The 25695-nt window shown below is 43.3% G+C and overlaps 1 protein-coding gene across 1 annotated transcript in view; it reads left to right on the top strand.

Annotated features, from left to right (window-relative positions):
* Positions 1-19568: 19568 nt before the first annotated feature.
* The window catches only part of IMPG2 (interphotoreceptor matrix proteoglycan 2), a 117526-nt gene continuing 111399 nt past the window's right edge, over positions 19569-25695 (top strand). Inside the window, exons 1-2 of the mRNA XM_054973940.1 lie at positions 19569-19647; positions 21324-21584. Of these exons, the coding sequence (XP_054829915.1) occupies positions 19569-19647; positions 21324-21584 (340 nt within the window). The remainder of the gene's footprint in view (positions 19648-21323; positions 21585-25695) is intronic.

The raw sequence follows: 25695 nt of genomic DNA on the forward strand, positions 1-25695 counted from the left end.
CCAGTAAATCAGTCCTGTGATAATTGTCCTTCCAAGTGCGTTTCACAAGCTGAAGAAGCCACAATGGGCAAAACTGGACCAGGCTCCAAAAATGAAGAAAAGAGAGGTGAGTTAAACCCCAAAGGGTGTGATCCTGAAGTGGTTTATTCCAAGGAGAAGGTGGAAGAGAGAGAAGTGGAGGACCCCAAAGGTCCCCCCCCCCACCCTACAAGCGTCCGGTGATTCTTCTTCTTTCAAGCAATCTTCCTCAAGGAGCATCTCAAAATCCACCTGTAAGTTCAACTTCTCTACAAATACATAAAGAACATTCTTAACATCACAACTCCTATACCAATTATTACTGCAAGCCTCTCCATAATAAGCTTTTCCTACCCATCTCTCAATGATAAATAATTCTAATGCATACGTCTCAGCACATCCACTGGTACAGTCATAGTAAATGCCCCACCGTCATGAGGAATTATATACTCACAGGCTAATTGGGGTTAGTAAATTTCACAATGGCAGCAACTCACAAGGTTAAGTTTAAAGAGACAATGTCAACAGAGCCCTTTGATCTATATTATCCCAAAAAGCAGGATGAATTCAAGTCCAGATTGAGACCCTTGGGCTGCAGAGTGTCTAAGCAGTATATCCACTCCGCCTCCCGCCTCAAGAGGTCTTTTTGTATGGCAAATTGTATGACCGCTCCCTCTCCACATGTCGAACAGAACAAGACAGAGAGACAGATAGAAAGATGTGTTGAAAAACAACAAAACCATTGGAAAAAGATGGACACACGAGAATACAAATAGATGAAGATAGAGAAAGGAATGTAGAAAACATAGAAGTGGGGGGAAGACAGCTAGAGATGGAAAGAAAGAATACAGGGCAGATATACGTAGAAAGAGATAGATTCAGATAAATAGTGGTGGAATCACATAGGAAAAAACAGAGATAGAAAGTTGCAAATAGACTGAGAGGGAGATACAGAGAAACAGAACGGGGCACACAGATGTCAACTGTTCTAGAACTAGAAACAAAATGTGAATGCATCAAGGAGATATAGAATCGAACAGAACACGCCACATCCATGGAGAAAAGGATTGAAAATCAAAAACAGAGGAAGAGACAAACATTACAGAATGTGTAAGTATAATGAAAAATACCCTCGAATGAGTGGTATATATTGGGAGAATTGAATGTAGAAAACGATAGAGATTGAAATAGAAAGAGAGGGGACATCACCCGCCCTCCGGCCCTCACCGGGAATAACTGTGCGCTCCTGTGAGGCCAGGCGGTTGCAGGGGGATCTTCCCACTTACCCCCCACATGACATATCCTCTCCCTCCCATCCTTTCTGGCAAGGCAGGAAGGTGGGTACTGTCAGGAGCCGCCATATTACTCCTCAGTAGGACCCTCGGGTGAGGATCCGCGGCTGCTTGGGGATCTTCCCACTCCCACTCCAAAAAGAAAGAAATAGGAAGGGGCAGATATAAATAGAAAGATATAGATTCAGATAGACAGTGGTGGAAACATAAGAAGAAACAGAGAGTTAGAAAGTAGCGAATAGACAGTGAGAGGGAGATACAGAGAAACAGCTAGAAAGGGGCACACAGATATCAACTGTTCTAGAAGTAGAAATAGAATGCGAATGCATCAAGGAGATATAGAATTGAACAGAACACGCCACATCCATGGAGAAAATGATTGAAAATCAAAAACAGAGAAAGAGACAAACATTTCAGAATGTATAAGTAGAATGAAAAATACACTAGAATGAATGTACGTATATTAGAGAATGTATGTTAACAGTTCGAGAATGGTATATGGTTGGAGAACTGTATGTAGAAACAGATAGAGATTGAAATAGAAAGAGAGGGGATATCACCCGCCCTCCAGCACTCGCCAGGAATAATTGCGCGCTCCTGTGAGGCCAGGTGGTTGCAGGGGGATCTTCCCACTTACACCCCCCCCCACATGACAGGTCCTCTCCCTCCCATCTTTTCCAGCAAGGCAGGAAGGTGGGTAGTCAGCTGCTGCCGCACTGTTCCTCAGTGGGACCCTCGGGTGAGGACCTGCGGTTGCTGGGGGATCAGGCCCCCATCCGAATAACATGTCCTCTTCCTCCCACACCGGGAATGACAGCGTGCTCCTCTTTGGCCTGGTGAGCAGGCACATGGGGGGTGCCTCCGGCTAGTGGCCAGACCCCCCCGCCCCCTAAAGGGGAGGTGGCTCGTCGCCGCCCCCCATGCCCGCCAGGCCCGGCGGCTGCTGTCATCACCCTCCTTCCGTCCTGCGCCAGGAATACCAGCGTGCTCCTCTTTGGCCTGGCGGTTGCAGGGGGATCTTCCCACTTACCCCCCCAACTGAGAAGTCCTCTCCCATCCTTTCCGGCAAGGCAGAAAGGTGGGTACTGTTGGCTGCCGCCGCACTGTTCCTCAGTGGGACCCTCAGGTGAGGACCCGTGGTTGTTGAGGGATCTTCCCCCTCCCCCTCCTCATGATGACATTTCCTCTCCCATCCTTTCCAGCAAGGCAGGAAGGTGGGTACCGTCAGCTGCTGCCGCACTGTTCCTCAGTGGGATCCTCGGGTGAGGACTCGCGGTTGCTGCGGGATCAGGCCTCCGTCTGAATGACATGTCCTCTCCCTCCCATGCCGGGAATGCCAGCGTGCTCCTCTTTGGCCTGGCGGGTAGGCACATGGGGGTGCCACCGGCGAGTGGCCAGACCCCCCCCGCCCCCTGAGGGGAGGTGGTTTGTTGCCACCTCCCTGTGCCCATCAGGCCCAGTGGCCACCGGCATCAACCATGTTCCTGCCCTTGCTGGGAATACCAGCGCGCTCCTCTTTGGCCTGGCGGGCGGGCACATAGGGGGTGCCGCCGGGGAGCGGCCAGACCCCCCGCCCCTGAGGGGAGGTGGCTTGTCGCCGCCTCCCCGTGCCCGCCAGGCCCTGCGGCCGCCGTCAACACCCACCTTCTGTACACTGGGCCAACATCAACCGGTGGCTCTAATTGTATTGAGTGGGAGTTTCCTGGGGGCCTTGGATTGGAGAGGGTATAACTCCAAGATCCCTTTTGCAATCTTGTCCAAACTTGGTTGATGGCTGTAAGAGAGCCTGCAAAACACTCTCCAGGAATAAGTGCAATGAGGGCCGTTCTGAGCCCCACCGGTTTGGCAATGGAAAATGTTTGTTGCGGTTTGCGACCTTGGGATCGGTGGCGGCACTGAACCACGAACCGCAGAATCGTTAATTTTTTTTGGTTCGTGCCCATGTCTAGCTGGCACCCAAGCAGGAAAACAGCACCACTGGCTTGTGCTAGCTATCAACATTTAGAAAACGATATTCTCCTTTATGTTTACTTTTTTGTTGTTGAGTATTGAGCATATAATATTCTTGCTGCTGTTATCATATAATATAGCAGTATCTTATCATTTCTATTTACGTCTTCTAAATGCAAAGATAATAACAGCATTTCTGGATTTTTAACAACATTATACTGGAGTATCATAGACATCTCAGCACATATTTTAACCCAAAAGTCTCTAGCCTTACGACAAGTCCACCACATATGAAATAGAGAACCTTCATGCTCCTTACATTTCCGACACTTATTAGATAGCTGCTTATTGGCTATGGCTAATTTTTTCGGTGTTAAATACCATCTATATAACATTTTATAGCCATGCTCTCTAATACTGGTACATGCTGATATTTTAAACGTATTTTTCCACAATTGTTCCCATGCTTCCATCGTTATTTCATTATTACAGTTTATTGCCCACTTTACCATTTGCACCTTGACTGTTTCACCTTCTGTAAACCACTTCAATAACAATTTATACATTTTAGAAATTGCTTTATTATTATCTAACAAAAGTTCATCTTCGTTCTTCTGTGCCTCCACACATGGGGGACTGCGCAGGTGCAGGCCAGCCACCGGAAAATTCTTTATCGCTTCTATAGCTCCGAAGGGGCCGTTTGTCGCGCGCCTCAGCGACAGTTTCCCGCCCAAACGGTCACATGTCCTTCCAGCGACCAACGGCCCCTTCCCTCAGTTCTCTTCTTGCCGCCGCTTGAAGTGAACGTCTGCTTCGCAGCTCCGTGCTTGTTGGTGATTTTCTTGGTTCTGGATATTCGGTTTTGACTTGGACTTCAGACTTGACTACTCTCCTTCTTACTGATTTGGACTCTGACTGGATTCGGTGTGTATAACTCGGACTGTTTCTTGACGACGTTTTTGCCCAACCCTGACATGGCTTCGAAGGCCTTGTTCAAGCACTGCATTCAGTGCCACACAAAGATGGCCCAAACTGATGGGCATGATTTGTGTTTGTTCTGCCTGGGGGAGACCCATAATGTGACGGCTTGTAAAATCTGCCAAAAGTTCACGCACAAGGCCAGGCAGGAACATGCGGCGCGTTTGAATTCGTCTTTATGGCAGAAGGTTATGTCAGAAGGAGGTCCCCCTCCGGTGGCGGGCAAGACTCCTTTATCCTCCCCCAAGGCTGGCCCTGGCCCCTCGGCTGAAAGGCAATCACGAGCGGGCTCAGTGGCATCGGCGAAGTCGGCATCAAGATCTCGGCCACCGAGTGCAGCAGCCTCAAGAGCGGGCTCTCCGGCGCAAAGACCTGTAAAGTTGCCCCAGGAGACGGCGGCATCACGCACAGATCCGAAGAAAACGGCTCCGGGATCGGAGCCGAGGAAGTCGGATCCGACGCCGACAGTGGAACCGATGGCTGTTGCGGAACCGAGGTCGGAGGTCGCTGCAAAAAAATCGACCCCTAAGAAGGCTGCGGGTCCGAGGCCAGAGTCCACCAAGAGGCTGGCTGCAGAAAGGGGTTCGGATCCGAGGGCCTCTTCGGAGCCTCCACCCAAGAAGCCGAAGAAGGCCAAGCGTCGGCACTTTCGGTCCCCGCGGCACAAGTCGGCCAACGATGTAGTGCTGGTGACTCCGTGCACGCCTTCCTCTCACCTCAACTCGCTGGACAGATCAGCTCTGGAGGAGGTACCGGATCCGGGGGCTTTCGTTGTGGTGTCCAGCGAACTTCGGTCCCCCTCGACGGAACTGGGCTCGGCTACCCGTCATCTGGTTCCATCCCCTGCATCTCCTCCATCCTCCACTCGGAGTCGGCACCGTTCGGAACCGGGGAGTGTCGGTTCCGGGCACTCCCTGGAAGTCCAGCACCAGTGGGCCTCGTACATCCCTCCGGCCTACCATTGCCAGTGGAGGGGGGCCCCTGCAGGTTTTGACTACTCGGAACCAAGACCATTGACTTCGAGACAGGGATGGCTGCCTCCACCTTTCCCAGGGGACGTGTCGGTGTCTGCTTCCAATGAAGAGGAGGTTAATGTCAGCTGTGAGTACCGGTCGGAGTCGTTGTCGGAACCGTCGCCTGATGACAATGTGGCTCCCGATATGAGCTCCCCGTATGAGGACCTTCGGATCTATGCTGACCAGATGGCCCGCATGGCAAAGGCGTTGGAAATCGATATTTCTTCAGCCATGCCTAAGACGAAGGACAAGCTCCTGTGCCGTATCTACGGAGATAACCCTGCTACAGTGGGGTTCCCCATGTTGGAAGGTGTTGAGATAGTGGAGAAGGTGTGGAAGGTGCCGCCTTCGGATCAGCCAGCTACATCTAAACGCATCGAGCAGATGTACAAGATCAAGCAGGGCACGTGGCAATCCCTGGTCAAGCACCCTCCACCTTCCTCATTGATAGCTGAGGAGATACAGCCTCGTCGGTCGGGTCCATCCTCCGCACCCCCGGACAAGGAGGGCAGAAAGATCGATGCCCTGGGCAGGCGTCAGTATTCCATCTCGGCGCTGGGCCTCCAGATAGCCAACTATCAGACCATCATGGCTGGCTATCAATTGTATTTGTGGGAGAAGCTTTCGTCTTATGTAAGCAACTTGCCCGCACACAAGAAGGCAGTGGTGTCCCTGCTGCAGACTGAAGCCATCCGTCTCTCCAAGCAGCAGATGAATGCTGGAAGCCATGCTGCTGACACTGCTGCCCGTGGAATGACAACAGCGGTGGTGCTCAGGCGGCACTCTTGGCTCAGGTCAACAGCTCTCCCGCAGGAAGTGAGGACAAGGATTGAGAACCTGCCCTTTGAAGGGGACTCCTTGTTTTCAAAGACTACCGATGAGGCGTTGAAAAAGAAAAAGGAGGACAGACAGACGGCCCGGTCGTTAGGAGTGGCCTCGGCGGACAGGTCTGCATTTAGGCTGCAGTACCCTGCAAGGTACAATCCATACCAGTATCAGAGCAGATACCAGCAGCGTCCCTACTATCAGCAGCACCCTGCTTCCTCTCAGTGCCACTTCGCTCCTGCACAGCAGCCCAGGAGGCGTAGGCCTTTCAAGCCCCGCACACCTCAGCCCCCTGCCCAGCAGAAAGATCAGCAGGGGCCTGGGAGGCAGTACTGACGGGATGATCCAGCCGCATCCTTGAACTTTTCGGAGAGACTGAGGCCTTTCCTCTTCGAGTGGGAGTCGATAACATCTGACTCATGGGTCTTAACTATTGTTAATAAGGGATACGGGCTGGAATTCTTGGAACTGCCTAGGTGTAGCTCACCCCTGACGGCTGTGAATAATACCATGGCCGAGCTGGACGCGGAAATAGTGTTGCTCTTGGCCAAGGGTGCTGTGGAGGAGGTGGCGTATGAGGAGTCTGAGAAGGGCTACTTTTCTCGATTCTTCTTGGTCCCCAAAAAGGATGGGGGTTTACGCCCCATTCTAGATTTAAGGGGCCTTAATGCCTTTCTAAGTTTAATATGGTCACACTGTCTGCTGTAATCTCCTTGCTAAAGAAAGGGGATTGGTTTGCTGTCCACGATTTGAAGGATGCCTATTTCCATGTGGGAATACTAGAGGAGCACAGGAAATTCCTGAGCTTCGTTTACAAGCGAAGGGTGTTCCGTTATAGGGTGCTTCCCTTCGGCCTATCCACGGCGCCACGGGTATTTACCAAGTGTATGGCCCCTGTGGTGTCCTTCCTTCGGGAGGAGGGCTGTACCATCTTTCCCTACCTCGATGATTGGCTCATCGTGGCTGATTCTGAAGCTAGGCTTTTGCAAGATGTGGAATTAGTACTGAGCACTTGCAAGCGTTTGGGGCTTCTCGTAAATTTTGATAAATCAAAACTGGTGCCCAGCCGTAAGGTCTCTTATATTGGTGCGATTTTAGACTCTGTGGAGGGTAAGGCACTGCTCCCCCTTGAAAGGGCTAAGTCTCTGAAGGGTCTGGTTTCCTTGTTTAAGAGGAATCGTTTCCAATCTGTTCGCACCATCCAATGTTTATTGGGTCATATGGCAGCTGCCACCTCTGTGGTCCCCTTTGCTAGACTGCATATGCGTCCGCTTCAGAATTGGTTCGTGCGGAGGTATGATGCTTTACGCCACCCTCCGTCTCTCAAGTTGTCCATACCCAGAGTTATTCTATCCTCCCTTGACTGGTGGCTGTCAGATGACAACTTGTTTGAAGGAACCCTGTTTGGTTACCAGCATCCTGAGGTTACGGTGACCACTGATGCGTCCCTGCAGGGATGGGGTGCCTATTGTGGTGCTGTATGTGTACAAGATGTTTGGACAGAAAGGGAAAAGAACCTGCATATTAATGTTCTTGAACTAAGAGCTATTCGTTTTGCACTTGTGTCCCTTACAGCACTTCTACAAAACCGTCAGGTGTTGGTGCAGACAGACAACACGACTGCCATGTATTACCTAAACCAGCAAGGGGGCACAGCATCTATGATTCTCTGCAGGGAGGCCATGCTTGTATGGCACTGGGCGATCCAGAATGCTGTGATGCTTCGGGCTATACACATAGCGGGATCAGACAATGTTCAGGCAGATGCCCTGAGCAGGGTGCAAATGTTGGACCACGAGTGGGAACTAAACGCAGAGTACATTGGGCCGATCTTCCGAATGTGGGGCCAACCAAGCATAGATTTGTTTGCGACGTCAGCAAACACCAAGGCCCAGATATTTTGTTCAAGGGCAGGGAGTGACCCCCTCTCTATTGGGGATGCCTTCCAGTTTACGTGGACCCACAGGTTGCACTATATGTTTCCACCATTCCCACTAATACCAAGGGAATTGTGCAAAATAGAAAACGACAATGCAGATTGCATTCTGGTGGCTCCCTTCTGGCTGAGACAAGTATGGTTCCCCAAACTTTTGCAGATGTCCAATCGGACGTATGTGAGTCTGCCTCCCCGGCAGGATCTCCTTCTGAACGGGAGCCTGTTCCACCACGAGCCCAAGAAGTTGCACCTGTCTGCCTTCTCCTGTATCTCTTGCCACTTCTCTTGCTTTCTCTTCTTATCCTTGTTATTTAATGAAATTAAATTTCCTCTTATTACTGCCTTATATGTATCCCGTACCATCTGGGTTGAAACTTCATTGTTGTTATTCATTCGGAAAAATTGCTTTGTCTCTTCTTTTAAGTATTTTATATTTTCCTGGTTTTGCAATAAATCTTCATTTATTCTCCATCGTAATTTTTTCCAGCCCATTATACTTTTCCATAATATTGGGTTATGGCCTGAACTCACCCTTGGCAAAATTTCCCCTTTTTTTGTCCATAAAGCTAATTCATTTGATGTCCAAATCATATCTATTCTTAAAAAAGATGAATGTTTCGCGGAGTAGTATGTAAAGTCTTTAAGTTTAGGATTTTCTCTTCTCCACACATCCTCCAACTTTTCTTGCTGTACTAATTCAAAAAATACTTTTGGTAGTTTCCCAGATTTCTGCTTGCCTCCCTTTAACTTCCTGTCCATTTGTAAATCCACCACAGCATTAAAGTCTCCAGCCATTATCATCTGGTCATTTCTCTGTAAAACTGGTCTTTTGCACCATTGGGTGCATATAGACCTATTATCAGTGTTTTTTTTACATTTACATTAATTTCCGCAGCTAGATACCTTCCATTCTGATCTTGAAAGATTAGAGTCTATATCTTCTTTGATATACATCACTACTCCTTTTTTCTTTTGTTTAGATGATGTTGCATATTCTTTTCCTAATTGTTTATTTTTCAAATATTTAATATCTTGATCCTTGATATGTGTTTCTTGTAGACAAATTATATTACAATTTTGTTTCTTTAGCCAATGAAATTTTGTTTTTCTCTTTTGGGGTGAGTTTAGTCCATTTACATTCCATGATAATAGTTTGTACTCCATTATATTACATTCTTAATGATCTGGGAAAATGCTCTAAATTTTCTTCAAAAAACTTTTCCATCTGTTCTCTTGTCTTGATTATGACTCTTAGGCCATTAAAATAAAAACTTCGTCCTTCTGGTAGCTCCCATCTATATCTAATATTCTTTTATCTTAGTTTTTGGGTCAGTTCCCTGTATTTTTTCCTTTCTTGGAGAATCCTTTTTGGCATCTCTTTCATTACCTTTATCTTGTTTCCCTCCACTGATAAGGGATCTTCAAAATGCCTTTTGATAATTTCCTCTTTCATTCTTTTTGTTATTAATTGCACAATAATATCTCTTGGTATCTTCTTTTGCTGTGCATAAGCTGAGTTAATTCTGTATACTAGATCTATATTTGCTGTTATTTCTTCTGGTTCTTTGCCTAAAAATTCTGCTAGAATTTCTGTCATTTGTTCCTGTGCACTTTGCGTGTCTGATTCTTGCACGCCCCTAAATCTTAATTGCCTCTCCGTCACTTTACATTCCATCAATGCCATTCTTTCTTGCATCACTTGGTTTTCCTGCTTTATACTCACTGAAAAATCCTTAGTCTTCTGCTCTACCTCTTCAACTTTATTATTGGTTGCTTGCAATTCATTTTTTATTCCTTCCAGATTTTTTGCCAGTCCCGCTACCTCTGTCCTAATTGTATCTTTCATATCTTTTAAATCTTTTGCCAGAGTTTCATGCATTTTTTGCAACGATTGACTCAGTTCCTTATGACTCTCCGAATCTTTTCCCCCCAAACCTTCAATCGCTGCATCCACTGAGGCTTGCCATTCCTTATCTGCTTTTTTCCCCGCCATCGTAGGACTCGGCTTAGTGCCTCCCCACATATCTGCTCTTTTCCTTAAATCTATTTTGGCTTCTTTTCTTCTTCTCTTCTCTCAATATATTTCCCCGTCTCCGGTTTAGCAATTAAAAATAATTATTAATTCCAAAATGTCGGGCATTTTTTCTCTATGGTTTCTTTGCAGCTTCTCTATGATTACTGGCTTCACTTTTATACATTGAAGGAGTCCGATGAATTGAAAGAACGCAGAGAATACACTTAAAGAACCTTTTTACCTTCAGAGTCTTTTATTGTACCCGGCAGATATTACAAATGTTGCACCAATTATATCTGTAGAGTTTATTCTGTTGGATTCTCTGATATTTATGCAGTTGTATAAGAATGTATTTGTATAATAATTGAATGGTTATAGTAGCACTTGCACTTTAAAAATTTTCACTTTGTTATACAAAATACGCGGTGGACCGTGAGTCTTTTCAGTTTCCCGTGGGTTTTTCCCTTCTTGCCTCTCCGCTGGTCAGTTACGGGAACGGCCATTGTTGTTTTCTCTATGATTACTGGCTTCACTTCAAACCTCACTTAAGATGGCGTGCTTCCTGTTCCTGTAGTCTTTATAGTCTTTCGATGCTTCCTTTGTTTTGCTTCCGGGTCTTCTTTCTTCTGATCAGTCTTCTTACTTCCTAGCTTCTGCTGTCGTCTCTAGGCACCAAGTTGTCTCCTCCCTTGTTTACTTCCCGTCTCACAATGTTTACTCTAGCTCAGACCTCCTCTCTCACGCTGGCTATCTCTCCTCTGACCTCAAGTATGTATAAACAATGCTTCTTATCACTTTTTTAATACTTAAAACTTCACCAGCGTCAAAGTTTTTACTCAATAATTGTTCCTTGTTGTTTACTCTATTAGATTAAGTCTTTTAAAAAGTTTTTATCTTGGTCTTTTCACTCCCGTTTCCAATTACAAAGTCCGATAACAATCTTTACCTTTCGATTATTTTGCAGGTTGTCTGTGTTGTTTCCTTCGCTTATAGTTGGTCAAAGCTGTTACTGAAGCTTGGTTTCTGACGATCTTATGCCAATTAAATGACTCCTGAGGTACTGCAGGGTTAGTAGCTCACCCTTCTCCGAGGGGACCTCAAGGTGGTGGGGAGAATCCTTAATTCAGAACACCCCCCTCACTGAGATCATGCTGTCTCGGGGTGCATAGCATTCAAGCCCAACTTCTCCCTGAAGTTATGTTGGTAGCAGGCATTCCAGCGCCTCGCTTTCCAAAAAACTGTGCCTCGGACAGCCCAGATCTCTAGGCTGCTTCAGATCGCCATTAATCCCAAACCGGAAGTCCTGCATAACATGATTCTTTACTGTTTTGCAAGAACAGACCCCTCTCCCCATCCCTGCCAACTCCTCATGATTCACAAAGACACTGCCAGCACCACTTTCCTTTATGTGCATAAAGGTGCACACAGAAAAGGTCTTTTCTGTGCATAAAAGTGTTTCTGGTAGGGGTCAGCTCCATGTTCTGTTATCACATTAGAAGGAATAAATGTGGTTAGTTGCCTGGGAGAAAAAAATTGAGAAAAACACAAAAACCAAGAACTGTTTGTATGCTGTCAGAAGTACTCGAAATCGAAAATATCATGGAAAGTTTGGAGGAGGATTTCCATGACTACCAAGCAGCCCTGACCAACGTCTCCATTCCAGTGAGACAGAAGTAAGGCTCGAAAACAGTTTTTTTCTATGATTTTTACAGCTTGAAGTTTTTGTTCCACACATCCCCAGTGACCAGTCAACAACATCCAAACTGACTTCAATTCAACTACAGGATTAGTGCTTTTCCAGCCTGCAGCTATAAGGCCTTGATTTGGTCACTCATGGTATTCATTTTTTTCAATGAAGAAGAAAGAATATTTTTCATCCTTGTCTAAAAAGGTCTTTATCAGAGGGGATACTTGTAAGGAGCCCTGTGGTGCAGAGTGGTAAACTGCAGTACTTTAGCCCAAGCTCTGCTCACGAACTGAATTTGATCCTGGCGGTAGCCAGGTTCAGATAGCCTATAACAGGCTGGAGGTGGGAAACCGCCCAGGACTAAAAGAATCACAGTTAGTCAATATCCAATCATCTCATATAATTACACACAGACCTAAATGAAACCAGTAATGTAGCATTTCTTTTTCTCACAAAAGGTCATGTGCAATAGAGCAATGTCATTTCTTATAGGCTATTTCCATACATAACTTTATATACCACAATAAACAGCTGTTACATACGCATCCCACAAAGGAGACCTCGGGAGTACAAGGTAAGTCCAAAAAGTCCATACAGTTCATATGGTTGGTTCATATAATGATCTTCTCTTTATGTTTTCTTGCAGGTATAGTGTGAAGAAGGCGCAGATCAAACCATGCCCAGAGCTGGGGTCGACAAATTTCCTCACAGCTTTTCGTCTGAGAAGACTTCCTCAGGGGCAACAGCCTAACCCACTGTACAATAAAGATAAACATCATATACAATACAATGTCTTAGATCCAGAGGAGTTAGCCGTGTTAGTCTGTAGTAGCAAAATCAGTGGCCGTATGGTATTCCCAACATACAGCTTCGGGCATGGGCAAATGATTAAATAAACGACGCCCTGCATCTGACAGGTAATAAATAAATAAATAAATAAATAAATAATAAATTGCTTTAACCTTAATTGCCTGATTGATCCTGGTAAATCCAATGAACCTCCTGTCAAGATAAAGTGGCATGCCGCACAATGCCCGCATCTATACATGCCCATTGGGGGATTCCCTGTTGTGAGGCTAGTCTCATGCCTATCTGTAGATCTCATCATGGAGTGTACAAGTATATTCTTAATGCTGCGTGTTTTTCTGTATCCCACAGTCGGGCAAAGTTCACAACCACTAATGTCTGTCAGAAGCAGCCAATGTCTTCTAATTATTCTGCCAAGCTCTCTGGACAACAGGGTGTAATCCATTGCCCACCTGATCCTGCTGGACTCTAAATGGGCAATGTCACGAAGAACTAGATATTCAAAGGTTTCAATCCTGTGATCTACTACTGGGGGGATAAAAGCCGACTTCCTACGTAACTTCAAAGGTAACAGATCTATGACAGGAGCTGGTGTTGTTGGCTCACTGGAGAAATATTTATTAAGCTTAATTTGGCGGAAAAGTTTAAAGACGCCGATCCTTGTCTGGAAAGAGTTGTATTTAGGTGTTGGAACAAAACTTAGTCCCTTATTTAACACTCTTTCTTCCATAGGATCAAGGAGACGGGAGAAGATGTTGAAAATCAACTTTTCATTTTGTATCTTTGGTAGGGTCATTTGCGGTCCTTTTCTAAAAAAGGCCGTTGTTCCCCAAATATTGTTCTGCTCCTAAGTTGTCTATTACTTGGGCCCTCATCCCCGGAACTCTCTGCTGCAGAGGGTTCCGAAGTGTCCAAGTCAGTTACAGTTTCAAGTGTCTTTGCCCATGAAACTTTCTTCCTCCTGGGACCAGTCTGGGCATGGTCCCACCAAAGATACACCTTACCGTTGGAATAATCACGGTTGTCTCTTTTAAACTTTTCTATTTTAATTTGCCTAGTTTTATTCTCAAAAGCTGCCACTTCCTCCTCCACTTCCTTGAGTTTTAACTCAAGAGTATCAGCAGGGACTGTATCTTTAAGTGAAATCAAAAAGAGTCCAGTAGCACCTTTAAGACTAACCAATTTTATTTTATTGTAGCATAAGCTTTCGAGAATCAAGTTCTCTTCATCAGATGCCTGATCCGAACTGGTCAAATACAGTATTTGACCAGTTCGGATCAGGCATCTGATGAAGAGAACTTGATTCTCGAAAGCTTATGCTACAATAAAATAAAATTGGTTAGTCTTAAAGGTGCTACTGGACTCTTTTTTATTTTGCTACTACAGACTAACACGGCTAACTCCTCTGTATCTTTAAGTGAGTCACCAACTTTTTCTATCTCCTCCGCTAGAGTCTGAGCCTCCTGTTTGCAATGCCTGATAAGCAGTAACATTAAGTCAAAACTACATTTATTAAGGAGGGCTGCCCATCTTGACTTAAAGTTATCATCATCTGTAAACACACCCGGTGGCTTTTGAATGTGCAAACCACTAGGAATACGCTGAGCCTTATGATAATCGAAAAGGGTATTGGCGTGCAGAGTAAATTTCACTTGTTTTGATTTAAGGAACGTAAAGGAATCCCAATCTTCCCTCTGGGGGGAACTCGTATGATTCATAATTGAGGTCATTCCTGATCATATTTGTTCCTGTTCAGGTAGCCGGCTCCAGGTTGACTGGAGCACAAAATCTGCACAAAATTTGCACAAAATCTGAAAAATGCCCCAGGTTTGCATAAAAATCTGAAAATCTAAAAGCAAAAGGGGGGGTTAAACCCCCAAAATAATAGAAGCAGCACCTGTAGCTTTAAGAAAGGAATGCCTGAAGTAGCTGTTGTTAGGCAACCACAACAGTATTGCCAGCCTTCAAGCCTTGTTTTCTATCATTAAAAGTTGGGGGGAGGGGGGCTGGGTTCCTTCCAGGGCCATTTTGGCATTTGCTGGAGAACTCATTGGGGCCAAGTCTGGCAGCAACCACTGGGTGACTTACTACCGTGTGATTTGCATGACTCACCCCGGCCATACTGCTTGCTGCTGATCAGCAGCTGTCACCACACAAAAACCAATATCTAGTTGTTGGAGTTTCAGACTGGGATCTGGTTCAAATCACCACTGCCATGGAAGTACACTGGATAACCTTTGCTGAGTTACACATGCTCAGCTTGTCTTATCTCACAGAACTGTTGAGAGGAGAAAATGGAGGAGAGAAGAATGATGTAAGCTGGTCTGAGTTCACATTGTGGAGAAATGAAGTAAATATAGTTGAATATGGGAGGCAGATAAAAGGTAGGTTGGTGAGTGGGAAGGAAAGAAAGAAGCAGGGAAAGATGAGGGTATGGGGGTTGCTATGAGGAAGAAAAGGGGAAATAATGTTGGGAAGGAAATAAAGGGGAAATAAGGTGCATACTGCAAATCCTTGTGGGTTCCCCAATATGTAACTTGGCTGGCCCACTATGCAACTGAGCCATAGTTTTCCTGGGGTAGAGTTTGCCAGGGAAGATGGGGGGACAGATAAGGGTAGGCTGGCGGGTGGGAAAAATAAAAGGAAAAGGCAGGAGACTATGAGGACTTTCTGGGAAGAGAAAGAAAGATGGCAGGAGGGGAAATGAGATTCCTCCTTTCTCCCCTTGCAAGTCTTTGCAGATCCTGAGCTTTCACTATATCTACTTTTCAACATGACCCAATGTGTGGATACTTAAATCCAAAGACTAGAGCCATGAACAGACAAGACAGATCTTTCTACAGATCTGGAAAAGTGCTCTGGATTTGCAGAATTGTTTTTTTCAAAAATACACATGGGGTAAACCCCTCCCCCTGCAATAAGAAAAGCAGCACCTGTACTTCTGAGATTGCAGAGGCCATTACGAAAATTGCTAAGCACTCACAGCAATCTTGCCAGCCTTCAACCCTTGCTTTCTGTCAGTGAAAAGTATGGGGGGCAGTATTTCCAAAGGTATTTTAACCTCCTTGTTCACCCTTTGTCTCCTCTCTTCTGCCCTAGAAGGAGAACTCATCAGGCCAGGTCCATCAGCAACCACTGAGACACTTGCTTCCATGCAAATTGTACAACCCATCCAGCTACGATGATGGCAACTGGTTGACTTTTTGCCATACAACTCACCTGGTCTTAGGACCAGGCCTCCACACAAATTGTGTGACATGGCTGGGTCCAGCATTGCCTACCAGATGATTCAACTGAGCAACTTGTTACTACATGACTTGTAATTTGGCTAGACTTTTTCAGGGAGAGGCTGCCAGGGGGAGGCAGGGAGGGAAGGAAAGCTAAGAGCCAGTGTGGTATAGTGGCTAGATTGTCAGACTAGGTTCTGGGAGACCCAGATTTATAAATCTCCACCCTGCCATGGAAGCTTGCTGGGTGACCTTGGGGCCAGTCATGCTCTGTCAACCTAATTTATCTCTCAGGGTTTTTTTGTGAGGATAAAATGAAGGAGAGGAGAATGATGTAAACTGCTTTGGGTCCCTAGTGGGAAGAAAGGTAGAGTATAAATAAAGTAAACCATAAATAAAGCTGAAGTCAGGGTGAGGACAGGTAAAAGAAAAGTAGGTTGATGAATGAAGAGAGAAGGAAGCAGGAGAAGGGGAGACGATTTGGGGCTGCCAGGAGAAAGAAAAAGGGAAATTGTGTGAGGAGGGAATATAGGGGAAAGTTCTTTGTGGGTCCTCTGCTAATTACATAACGTTCTTAACTCCACCATATAAATATTTGTAATAGCAAGAAGTAATTCAGGAAATTCATGAATTTTTATATGGTAACAGTAATTTACAGGGCCAGACATAGAGACTCTGAGTTTACACTTGAACGATTTTGACCATAGGTAGTCATTGATCAACAGCATGCATCTCCCTCAAACAGTAATGCTGGTGAAGACATTCATGAAGAAGTCACCTCAGATCTTTTGGAAAATATTAAAACAGATGCACCAGGAACTCAGCTTCAAAGCATTGCTGAGATCCTGAGATCCCTGTATCAATATGTAAGGGAGATTGGGAACAGAACTCTTAAGGATACTTCTAATTACCAGTAAAAGTTAAATAGAATGCTGTGGTAAATTATTTTGGTTGCTAAAACGGAATGTGATCAAATTCAATTACCTCTTCATTTATAGGGTTGCCAAGTCCTGTACTCCTGGTGGGAGGTGGGGGCCCTGGCACCTACCTTTTGGGTGTCTCCTGGGAAGTGACATCATCATGCAGGCCATGGCCACCCTGGGAGCTCTCCCTCGCCTGGCAGCAGCCTGATCTGGGCCATTGTGGGCCCAAAACAATCTGGATCAGACTCCAATCGGCCTGGAATGGGCTGCTGCCATGCGAGGGAGCACTCCCCCACGCCACAGTGGCCTGATCTAGGCCCAATCTGGGCCATTTCGGGCCCACAGGAGCACGCCACTCTACCCGGAAGTGCGCCCATGAGGCCCGTACATCCCCCACCAGCCAGGTAAGTGGGGGTGGAGGGTGGAAGCAGGGTAATTCACCAGGTAATTCAGCCTGTTGAATTCTCTAGTTTACAAGGGAAGTAATTCTCAGCAATACTATCTCTGATAATTGCTCCAAAATTATATTTGTGCATTCTAGAGTGAATTTGTCTTTCAGGAAGTTGTGAGGATGCATTGTCAAGATATGATTCATCTCTAGGAACTGGTCTTCAATTGTGTCCATGTTGCAGAGCATGCAGTACATAATTACAATTTTTACAAGTTTCTTGATATCTACCAGTGCAATGCAGTACTGAGAATTTCATTTTCACTCAATAAATAATTGAGTGAGCATTAAATAAATGCTCATACAGAAAACTTTTCCACTTGGCAATCTTACCTCTTAACTGCTGTTTAGCATTGTCTGATGTCCCAAATATTACTTAAATCTTGACATTTTAAAGACTTGAGCATCACAAGCACTTCTTGGGAAACTTGTTCAGAAATCTGTATATTCCTCTTGCATTACATACAAGTTGGATGTTTAGACTTTTTCTGATTCTGGTAAATTCATTCTTCATTTTACTGATTGCAATAATCCCTTCTTTGTCTGCTGGCACAACAATTGGTATATGAATGGCATTGACAACACCCAACACGCCTGAGAAATTGGTTACTTGATACAAAATTCTCTCCTGATGGGGGCCTGCTGATATTCCTGGCATTGAAATTCTGCTACACTCTAGCATTAAATCAAGGAATTTAGGGGAAATGTATGATGTCTTGATTCTCTATAAGTCATGTCTTTGGATAGTTGATTATTGAACCTTTCTGCACAAGTTCTTGAATGCCTCTGAAGTCTGTTTATATGAGCTACAAGTGGTTCAGACAAGTGAAACAGGTGCTCGTACTAATATTGTTACTGTAGTGCTGGACAGTGCCTGTGTGTCACTGTTCCTTAAAGAACTGTTCTCAGATTTGATAAATTGCTGCTGCAAATTGGTTAGAAAAATGGGGGAAAGTGAAAGTGATGAGGATTAGACTACAACCAGACAAAATGAGGGTGGTGAGAACATCACTGTCAGGATTGAATCTGATGTTTGTGATGATTAATGTGAAAATGACGTTTCCCTTCAAAGTCAAAACACAGAACAGCCTGTGAAATTTTGTGAAGCACCACGTTTACGTATATACTACAATTTTTTTGCCATAAGTTTAATAAAACTACAAGAAACCGAAGAGGCGAAGGTGAAGTTTTGTGGTAGGAATAATTAGAAAACATGGGCAATAAAATATGACAGCCTGAAGACTGAAAATTGAGTCTTGCTCCTAACTTTTTGTGCTGGCCAAAGAAAATTTGTTATGGTCTTGTGTATATGAACAAAGTAAAGTGGAGGAAAGGGAGCAAAAGGTTTGGCAGAATGTATTCCTCTATTGCTTGTAGATCCAGAGGAGTTAGCCTTGTTAGTCTGTATTAGCAAAATAGAGAAGAGTCCAGTAGCACCTTTAAGACAAACCAACCTTACTGTAGCATAAGCTTTCAAGAACCACAATTCTCTTCTTCAGATGCATCTCATGAAGAGGTTCTTGAAAGCTTATGCTACAGTAAAGGTTAGTCTTAAAGGTGCTACTGGACTCTTCTCTATTGCTCGTGTAGCTGCACAGAGCAACTTGCTAGACTGTATATGGCAACAAGTGAACCAGCCAACAGCTTTTTCACTTCCAAATTAGACAATCATTAATGTGAATGTGTGTAAGTTATTGTATGAGTCAAAGTTTCTGGAAAGGGAGCCGTATCAATATCATTGTGCAAAGTACAAAAGACAAGTATCACCATTACTATTGCTACCCAGCAATATTCTTTCCTTTCTAGCTCCTATATGAGAGAGGTAAACTTAGCGAAGGAATACTGGAAGATTAACAAGCGCAGTATTGGTTCAGCACACCTGAGGGGTCTAAATCAAATCAAGTGTATTCTTTTAAAATAATCCTCTATACCAGAAATGCTCATAAAAGAGGCGCTCCTAGTGATTATTGTGATGCTTGCATATATTATTGCTTTGATAGCAGGGTGGCGTTGTGCTCTTTTTTAAAAAAGGAAGTCAATGAAAAATGTGCTTAATTAACTGTGAAAGGTACTGTCCTTGTATGGACTGCCAGTTAACGACATGACAAGCTCCACTAAATCTGGCTTAGCTGGCCAGCTTAAAACTCAAAAATCGTCTCAGTTGTCCATTGGTTAACATCGAGGAGTGTTCCTCCAGCACCTCCCCTTCTTGCTGAAATTAAGACAGAATAATTTTTAAAAAGAAGAAGAAGATACGCCTGTAGATATTTTGGCTGCCTTTTGTTACATAAATTACTCTAATCCTTTTTATCAAGGACAATTAAATGTGACGCTAGAACTTCTGCAAGAAGATAATGTTACTGGGTGCTTAACACGTTCAAGGCTGCTGATATTGCTAAAAGGAAGGCTTTCATTTTTCTTTTGCCTTTTAGAAAATACAAAAAAATATGCATGATTTTCTTCAGAATATCTGTTTGGGAGTCTGGATATTTGTATTGATTAAAGGGGATTTGCGAGCGTTTGCAGGTAAGAGAACACTTCAATTATCTGTATTTCTTTCTGATCATCCCTTAAGCGTTATGTTTAACAAAAAATGACAATTAGAATGTGAAGAAATGTCTATACAGATTTATAGAGTCAGATTCTGCCTCTTTGTACTAGGTTTTATTTCAAGAAGATTCATTTTAACGTCACAGTTAGTGGAATTAGTTATGGGCTGTAACAGTTCAGTATCTAGCAGAGGAACAAACTATTATGAAGGATTTTCTTTTGCAATTAAATATATGTTATAAAGTTATAAACAAGCTGACCGTTTATTAAAGACTCAGTGGCAGCCTTTGTGTGTTATGGGGCTTCACTTTTCTTACTGCAATTTATTTTGTTTCCCTACGGCTCAGTTATTACATATCATCTGGCTACAGATTTTTACTCAAGGGGCCTCTTCAGCAGTTTAATGAACTCTGTTGCCTGACAAGTATATATTGCCTATAATTCTGGGCTTTTCAGCTGTTGCCCCCTATCTAATTTACAACTAAAACCATTATTCCTGCAATTGCAGCAATAGTCATATCATATGAGTGAAAAATGGCTAAACCTGATTAGCTCTCAAGTTCAAATATAACAGTAGAAATGGCATTCAGTCTTATGATTCAAGATATACCTGCTTTAGTGTGCTTTATTTGCACACCTGTTTGTAACTTGAATACTCCTTTATGATATTGGATGTTACATTTTTGTGCTTACTGCCAGGATATTGCAAGCAGACTGAAAATAATAAAAAAATAGGTTATTGCAAGGCCTCTAACAAGTTTGGAAAACTGTAACAGTGGTTCCCCAATCTTTTTCATATGGTGTCTCTTGAGTCCAAATTTACTTGATATGGTGACACACAAAAAACCAGAGCATGAACAAATCAATAAAACTTCAAAAATGTGGGACCCACTTTTACAGGCTTCGTGGCCCACTTTGGGGCTGAGATCCACAGTTTGGGAAATGCTGCTCAAGAACAAGCATTAGTATACGTGGGAGACCCAATGCCATGCCTTTGTATAAGAATGAAAATTGGGCAATATGTATAGGAAAAACTTTTTAAGGAAGGGTCTTACCACAGAAACGGCAACATAAGGTGTCTCAACAGCACAGTAAGTGTTGGATTTGTGTGTCCTCAGTCTTCATACATACAGAGCTCCTTGTTCTCTGTAGCATATTGTCAGTACACTGTCCTCAGATGTATTTGGGGGGGAACACAGCAAACAGTTGACACAGTTAACTACGTGCTGAAAGAGTTGGCCATTAAATAACACTGCAAGATGTTGAAGGAGAAACCATATTTTTTAAGCCACCTTGAGCAGGTTCTCTGGAGAGGGACATATAAAATTTAAAAAAACAAATTTTGGTAAATTTGTTTACACTGAAGATTTACTAATTTTTGGCAGTAAGGGAATGGTGATATAATAAGAACAAGAAAATCATAGTGCCCAGAGATTTTTTTTTTAAAAAAGATAACCACTATGATACCATCAGATATAAAACACTTGAAACAGGATTGTCTGTACAACCATCTATGTTACCTAAATGTATATATTATTTTTATTTTTTATTTAGAACGTATTTCCTTGAGAAATGTCTTTTTAGAGTCAATAACTTTGTGACTATACAAAAGTGTGCAGCTACATAAAGATTTGCTTGTGATTTTTTTGCAGAAGAAACCTATTCACTTTCTGAGAAGACACAAGTTAAGGATGCTACACCAGATCTTGCATCTGATGGCTTGCCAACAACAAGTCCTCCCCAGTTTCTGGACTTGAAGCATCATCTTGATTTTAGGGACTCAGAGAAAAGAAGTGGCAGCTTGGGATTTCGAAGGAAGAGATCAATTTTCTTTCCTACTGGAGTTAAAATATGTCCAGATGACTCTATTGAACAGGCTGCAGCCAACCATCTGAAATATTTCAAACTCAGAGGTAAGTAATGCTCAACAAGCTGAGATGAATATTCTCACAAAGCAGTGATTTTATATGCAAGGTTCAAACACTGAATGCTTGGTGAATGACTGATTAAAACTTGTTTTAAAAGAAACTTGTTTATAATAGACAATTAGTTGCATTCTATCTGTATTTCTATACAGAAATGTTTCTGTTTGTCTAAAGAAGTTTTTAACAATTTCCCATAAGGCAGTCCTGAACATTTCCACAGAAGGCATGACCATGGGAATTCAGTCCAGACAGAGGTGGTGAGTGATTCCCCCAGGTACAGGAAGAAGTGGCAGTACATGTGGTAGTTGTGGTTACAGCTTGACAGGCCAAGTGCTGAGTACTTGGATTGTGGCTTTCCCACAGAAAACAAACATGACAGAAGTCATTTTTTCTGGTTTCCTAAAGTGTCATCAAACTTATTTGCCTCAAAAATGATGTGGAACTAATATGAGTGATTTTAGCAGGTAATATCACATTTTGTATATTGGGAAAAGGTAGATTGTCTGTCGACATAGGTAGGCCTCATAAGGAATTGAAGGCCAGGAGAATAGCCTCCTTAGCTTACTTGACCAAGTAGTCACTGAAAAGTAAGCTAAAAGTGCACACTATACCTACTTTGTTTTGTGTCCTAGAACTTTGGGACACACCCTCCTGAATAATAGGTAATGTTTTGAAGATTAAAGAAAAACTGAAAAAGTGAAAAAAACATCAACTTGTTCATCTCCAGGGTATAATGAGACTGATAAAGCCAGGTGCTTTCTAAAACAGTGATCTCCTCCTACATATAGCTTCCTACATATAGATAGTATGGTTCCCTACATATAGATAGTACCACTGATATGGAGAAGCAGACTATTTGTCTCTGTACACAGTAGTTGTGCAAACAGATCTCAATGCTACCTTGAGATTTCTGATTGACCCAGTACCTGTGCAAAAGTCTGTAAAATACTATATTTGTGAAATTATAATCATGTGAGATATTAAGGTTAGCCCTAGCAGTGCAAATATTGAACCTGGAGAGAGAGAAACTTCAAGGCATAAGCTATAATTCTCTGGTTAGGGTCACAGCCTATAGAGTATGTGGGTGGGGGTTTAAGATTAACATCTTTGCTACTACTAAAGATTTAAATAATTTGCAGATGGACAAGATTAAGATTTAACCTGTTCCACTGGGTAACACTTTTGTTACCAAGCTAATGGTTACAGTATCAAGAGTTACATGGTAAACGACATGTTTAGCAGGTCTCCTGAGGCTTCTGTTTATAAAGTCAATCTCTCTCCTCTGCTGCACAACATGTTATTCCTATAACTCGAGGCAACTAAGAATAGCCTCTAAGTGCAAGATGAGTGGAGATGAAGGTAACACATTAAGGTGTACATACTAGAGGCATTAAAAAAATCCTTGGATCCATATTGGGATTGTGTGTATGTGTCCATCTGCTTCAGTTATCTATTATACTTACTGTTTGATTGACCTTGTTAATCAGGCTCTATTAAATATGTTTGGCATCTCTTCCAAATATCTGTTTCCCTCTCTAAATTGGTACAAATTGGCAGATCTATAGTCAGTCTACACCCAGAAAGAAAGGGCCAGATGGTGCGTAGTAAGAGTGCCATTTAGAGAGAGCAAGAAAGAGCAATCCAGTTCCACTGTATTTATTCACCATGCAAATATTCTTCAGAATACTCTGTTCTGGGGATTTATAATAGCCCCCCCCCCCGTTTTCACAGATAAAATTTGGAACAGTTTGATCATGTACTTCTAGCACCCCTAATATATGAAGGATTGCTACCTCAGCACACTCTCTTTCAGGTTGTTACTAAGATTATTTCCTACTGTATAAGCAACTGGCACATTACCTGCCCTTTAATATTTTTTTTACTCTCCTGACCTCTTTTTTCATTTCTATCAAATATAATACAAATATCATACATTATTTAGAACATAAAAATACACCTGTCTACAGATATCAATATACACACAACCAATATCTCCACAGCATTCTTATTAGAAATTCCATTCCTTTTAATCTTTTATCTGTCAGAATGTGTTTTTAATAAGCCTAGTACTTTTAATAATCACTCCATTTAAGAAAGAGAAGTGGCTTTCTTTACATCTCAGTTTCAAACAACCTTTGATGTGATAAATTATTCAGTATTAGAAGTCAAGTTTCCAACTGATAATTCACCCTAAATTGATTTAGAATAAATATATCCAGATATGACTGAATTTCTGTTATCTGCCTTATAACTACATGACCAGCTAAAGCCCAATAAGATCATGCCCCTTCACTAATCTACCACATGTGCTCAGTGTCCATACTTCCTCCTTGACAATTTATACCATAATGGAGTCAAACACCATCAATATGAAATTTTATGCTGTGACTGTGTTAAACACCGAAACCTTTTAAATGAATCTAAAATTTCCCCAAATGCTCCATTAGGAACATTTCAACCTATACCTTTTGCCCACATATATATTATGTTACCTAGTCTTGAGACAGTTTAGTACAATTCTCCAAGATAGTGAAGGTGAGATCACCAGTCTGTCTTCTTTAATTTTAAGAACATAAGAGCAGCCCTGCTGAATCAGACCAGTGGTCATTTAATTCAGCATCTTGTCCTACACTGTTACTATGGAGGACCAACAACAGAGCATAGAGGACAAAGCCTTCCTGTGGTGTTGCCTCCTTTTTACTTTACAGAGGTTTACTACCTCTGAATGAGAGTTGCCAGGTTCCCTTACCTGTACTCACCTTTTGAGAGTCCTTTTCAGAGCTCCTGGACAGGCACGATGATGTCACTTCCAGGCGTGATGTCATTGCGCTCCATGGCGGGCATGCTCCCACCCTTCACAGGGGCAAAAATTGGCTCCTGTGAAGGGCAGGAGCATGCCCGCAGTATTGAGCACAATGGTGTCACTCCCAGAAGTGACATTATCATGCCCACAGGGAACATACCTGCTGGGGGATGGGCAGCCCTACTCTGAACATGGAGGTTCCCTTTAGTCATGGCTGGTAGCTGCTGATAGACCTATTCTCTATGCATCCACCTAATCCCCTTTTAAAGTTTTCTTTAAACTTTAAGTTTTCTTTAAACTTTTCTTAAAGTTTCACTACATCCTCTGGCAGCAAATTCTACATTTTAATCACTTGTGTAAAGAAGTATTTCCTTTTGTCTGTCCTGAATCTGCTTCCCATCAACTTAGTTCGATCCCTGTGAGTTTTAATATTTAGGGAGAGGGCAAAAAGTTCTCTCTGTCCACTGTCTTTATCTCTTGCATAATTTTATAAACTTTTGTCATATCCACCGTTGCTCATCTCTTTTCTAAACTGAAAAGTCCCAGACTCTCCAGCCTTTCCTCAAAGGAAAAGTGCTCCAACCCCTTAATCATCTTGGTTGCCCTCTTCTGTACTTTTTCTAGCTCTGCAATGTCTTTCTGGAGATAAAGTGACCGAAATTGCATACAGTATTCCAAATGAGGCCACACCAGAGATCTATACAGGGGCATTATAATATTGACTAATAGATTTTCTACTGCTTACCTAATAATACAGCACAGAATTGGTCTTTTTCACTACTGCAGCATACTTATGGCACTCAAGGCAGCTTACAATGTAAAGAGCAACTATCTCAAGAATTCAGATATAAAGCAAAATTTAAATCTACCAATAATTAAACAGATTAAATTAATCAAATACTAGCCCACAAACAGCCATCTACCCTCAACTGCCCAATAGCCCTTTTGCCTTCATCCTTTGGTTTTGTGGTCCTGACCCTGCAGGAGTCCAGGCTGTGTCCCAGAATTCCAGGGAGAGAGAACACGAAGTGCTGACTCAGGGGCTTGCTCCTGCAAAGAGGTACAGGCATCTGGCAGGCATCCCCTTTGGCAGCAACAACAGACAGTTGGATTGTCTAACTTCCCTTCTCTCACCAGGCAAGTTGTCTATGGACTTCTTCTCATAACTAGAGAGTTAAGCGTACTATAGAGTCCCCAAAGGAGTCCAGGTTTTATACCAGAATCCTAGGGAAAGATGCTGCTGCAAGCCTGTGCAGGAAACTGCTGACTCAGGGGCTTGCTCCTGCAAAGACATAC

The sequence above is a fragment of the Eublepharis macularius genome, chromosome 3 (assembly GCF_028583425.1).
Source record: "Eublepharis macularius isolate TG4126 chromosome 3, MPM_Emac_v1.0, whole genome shotgun sequence".
In the NCBI taxonomy this organism is placed as follows: Eukaryota; Metazoa; Chordata; class Lepidosauria; order Squamata; family Eublepharidae; genus Eublepharis; species Eublepharis macularius.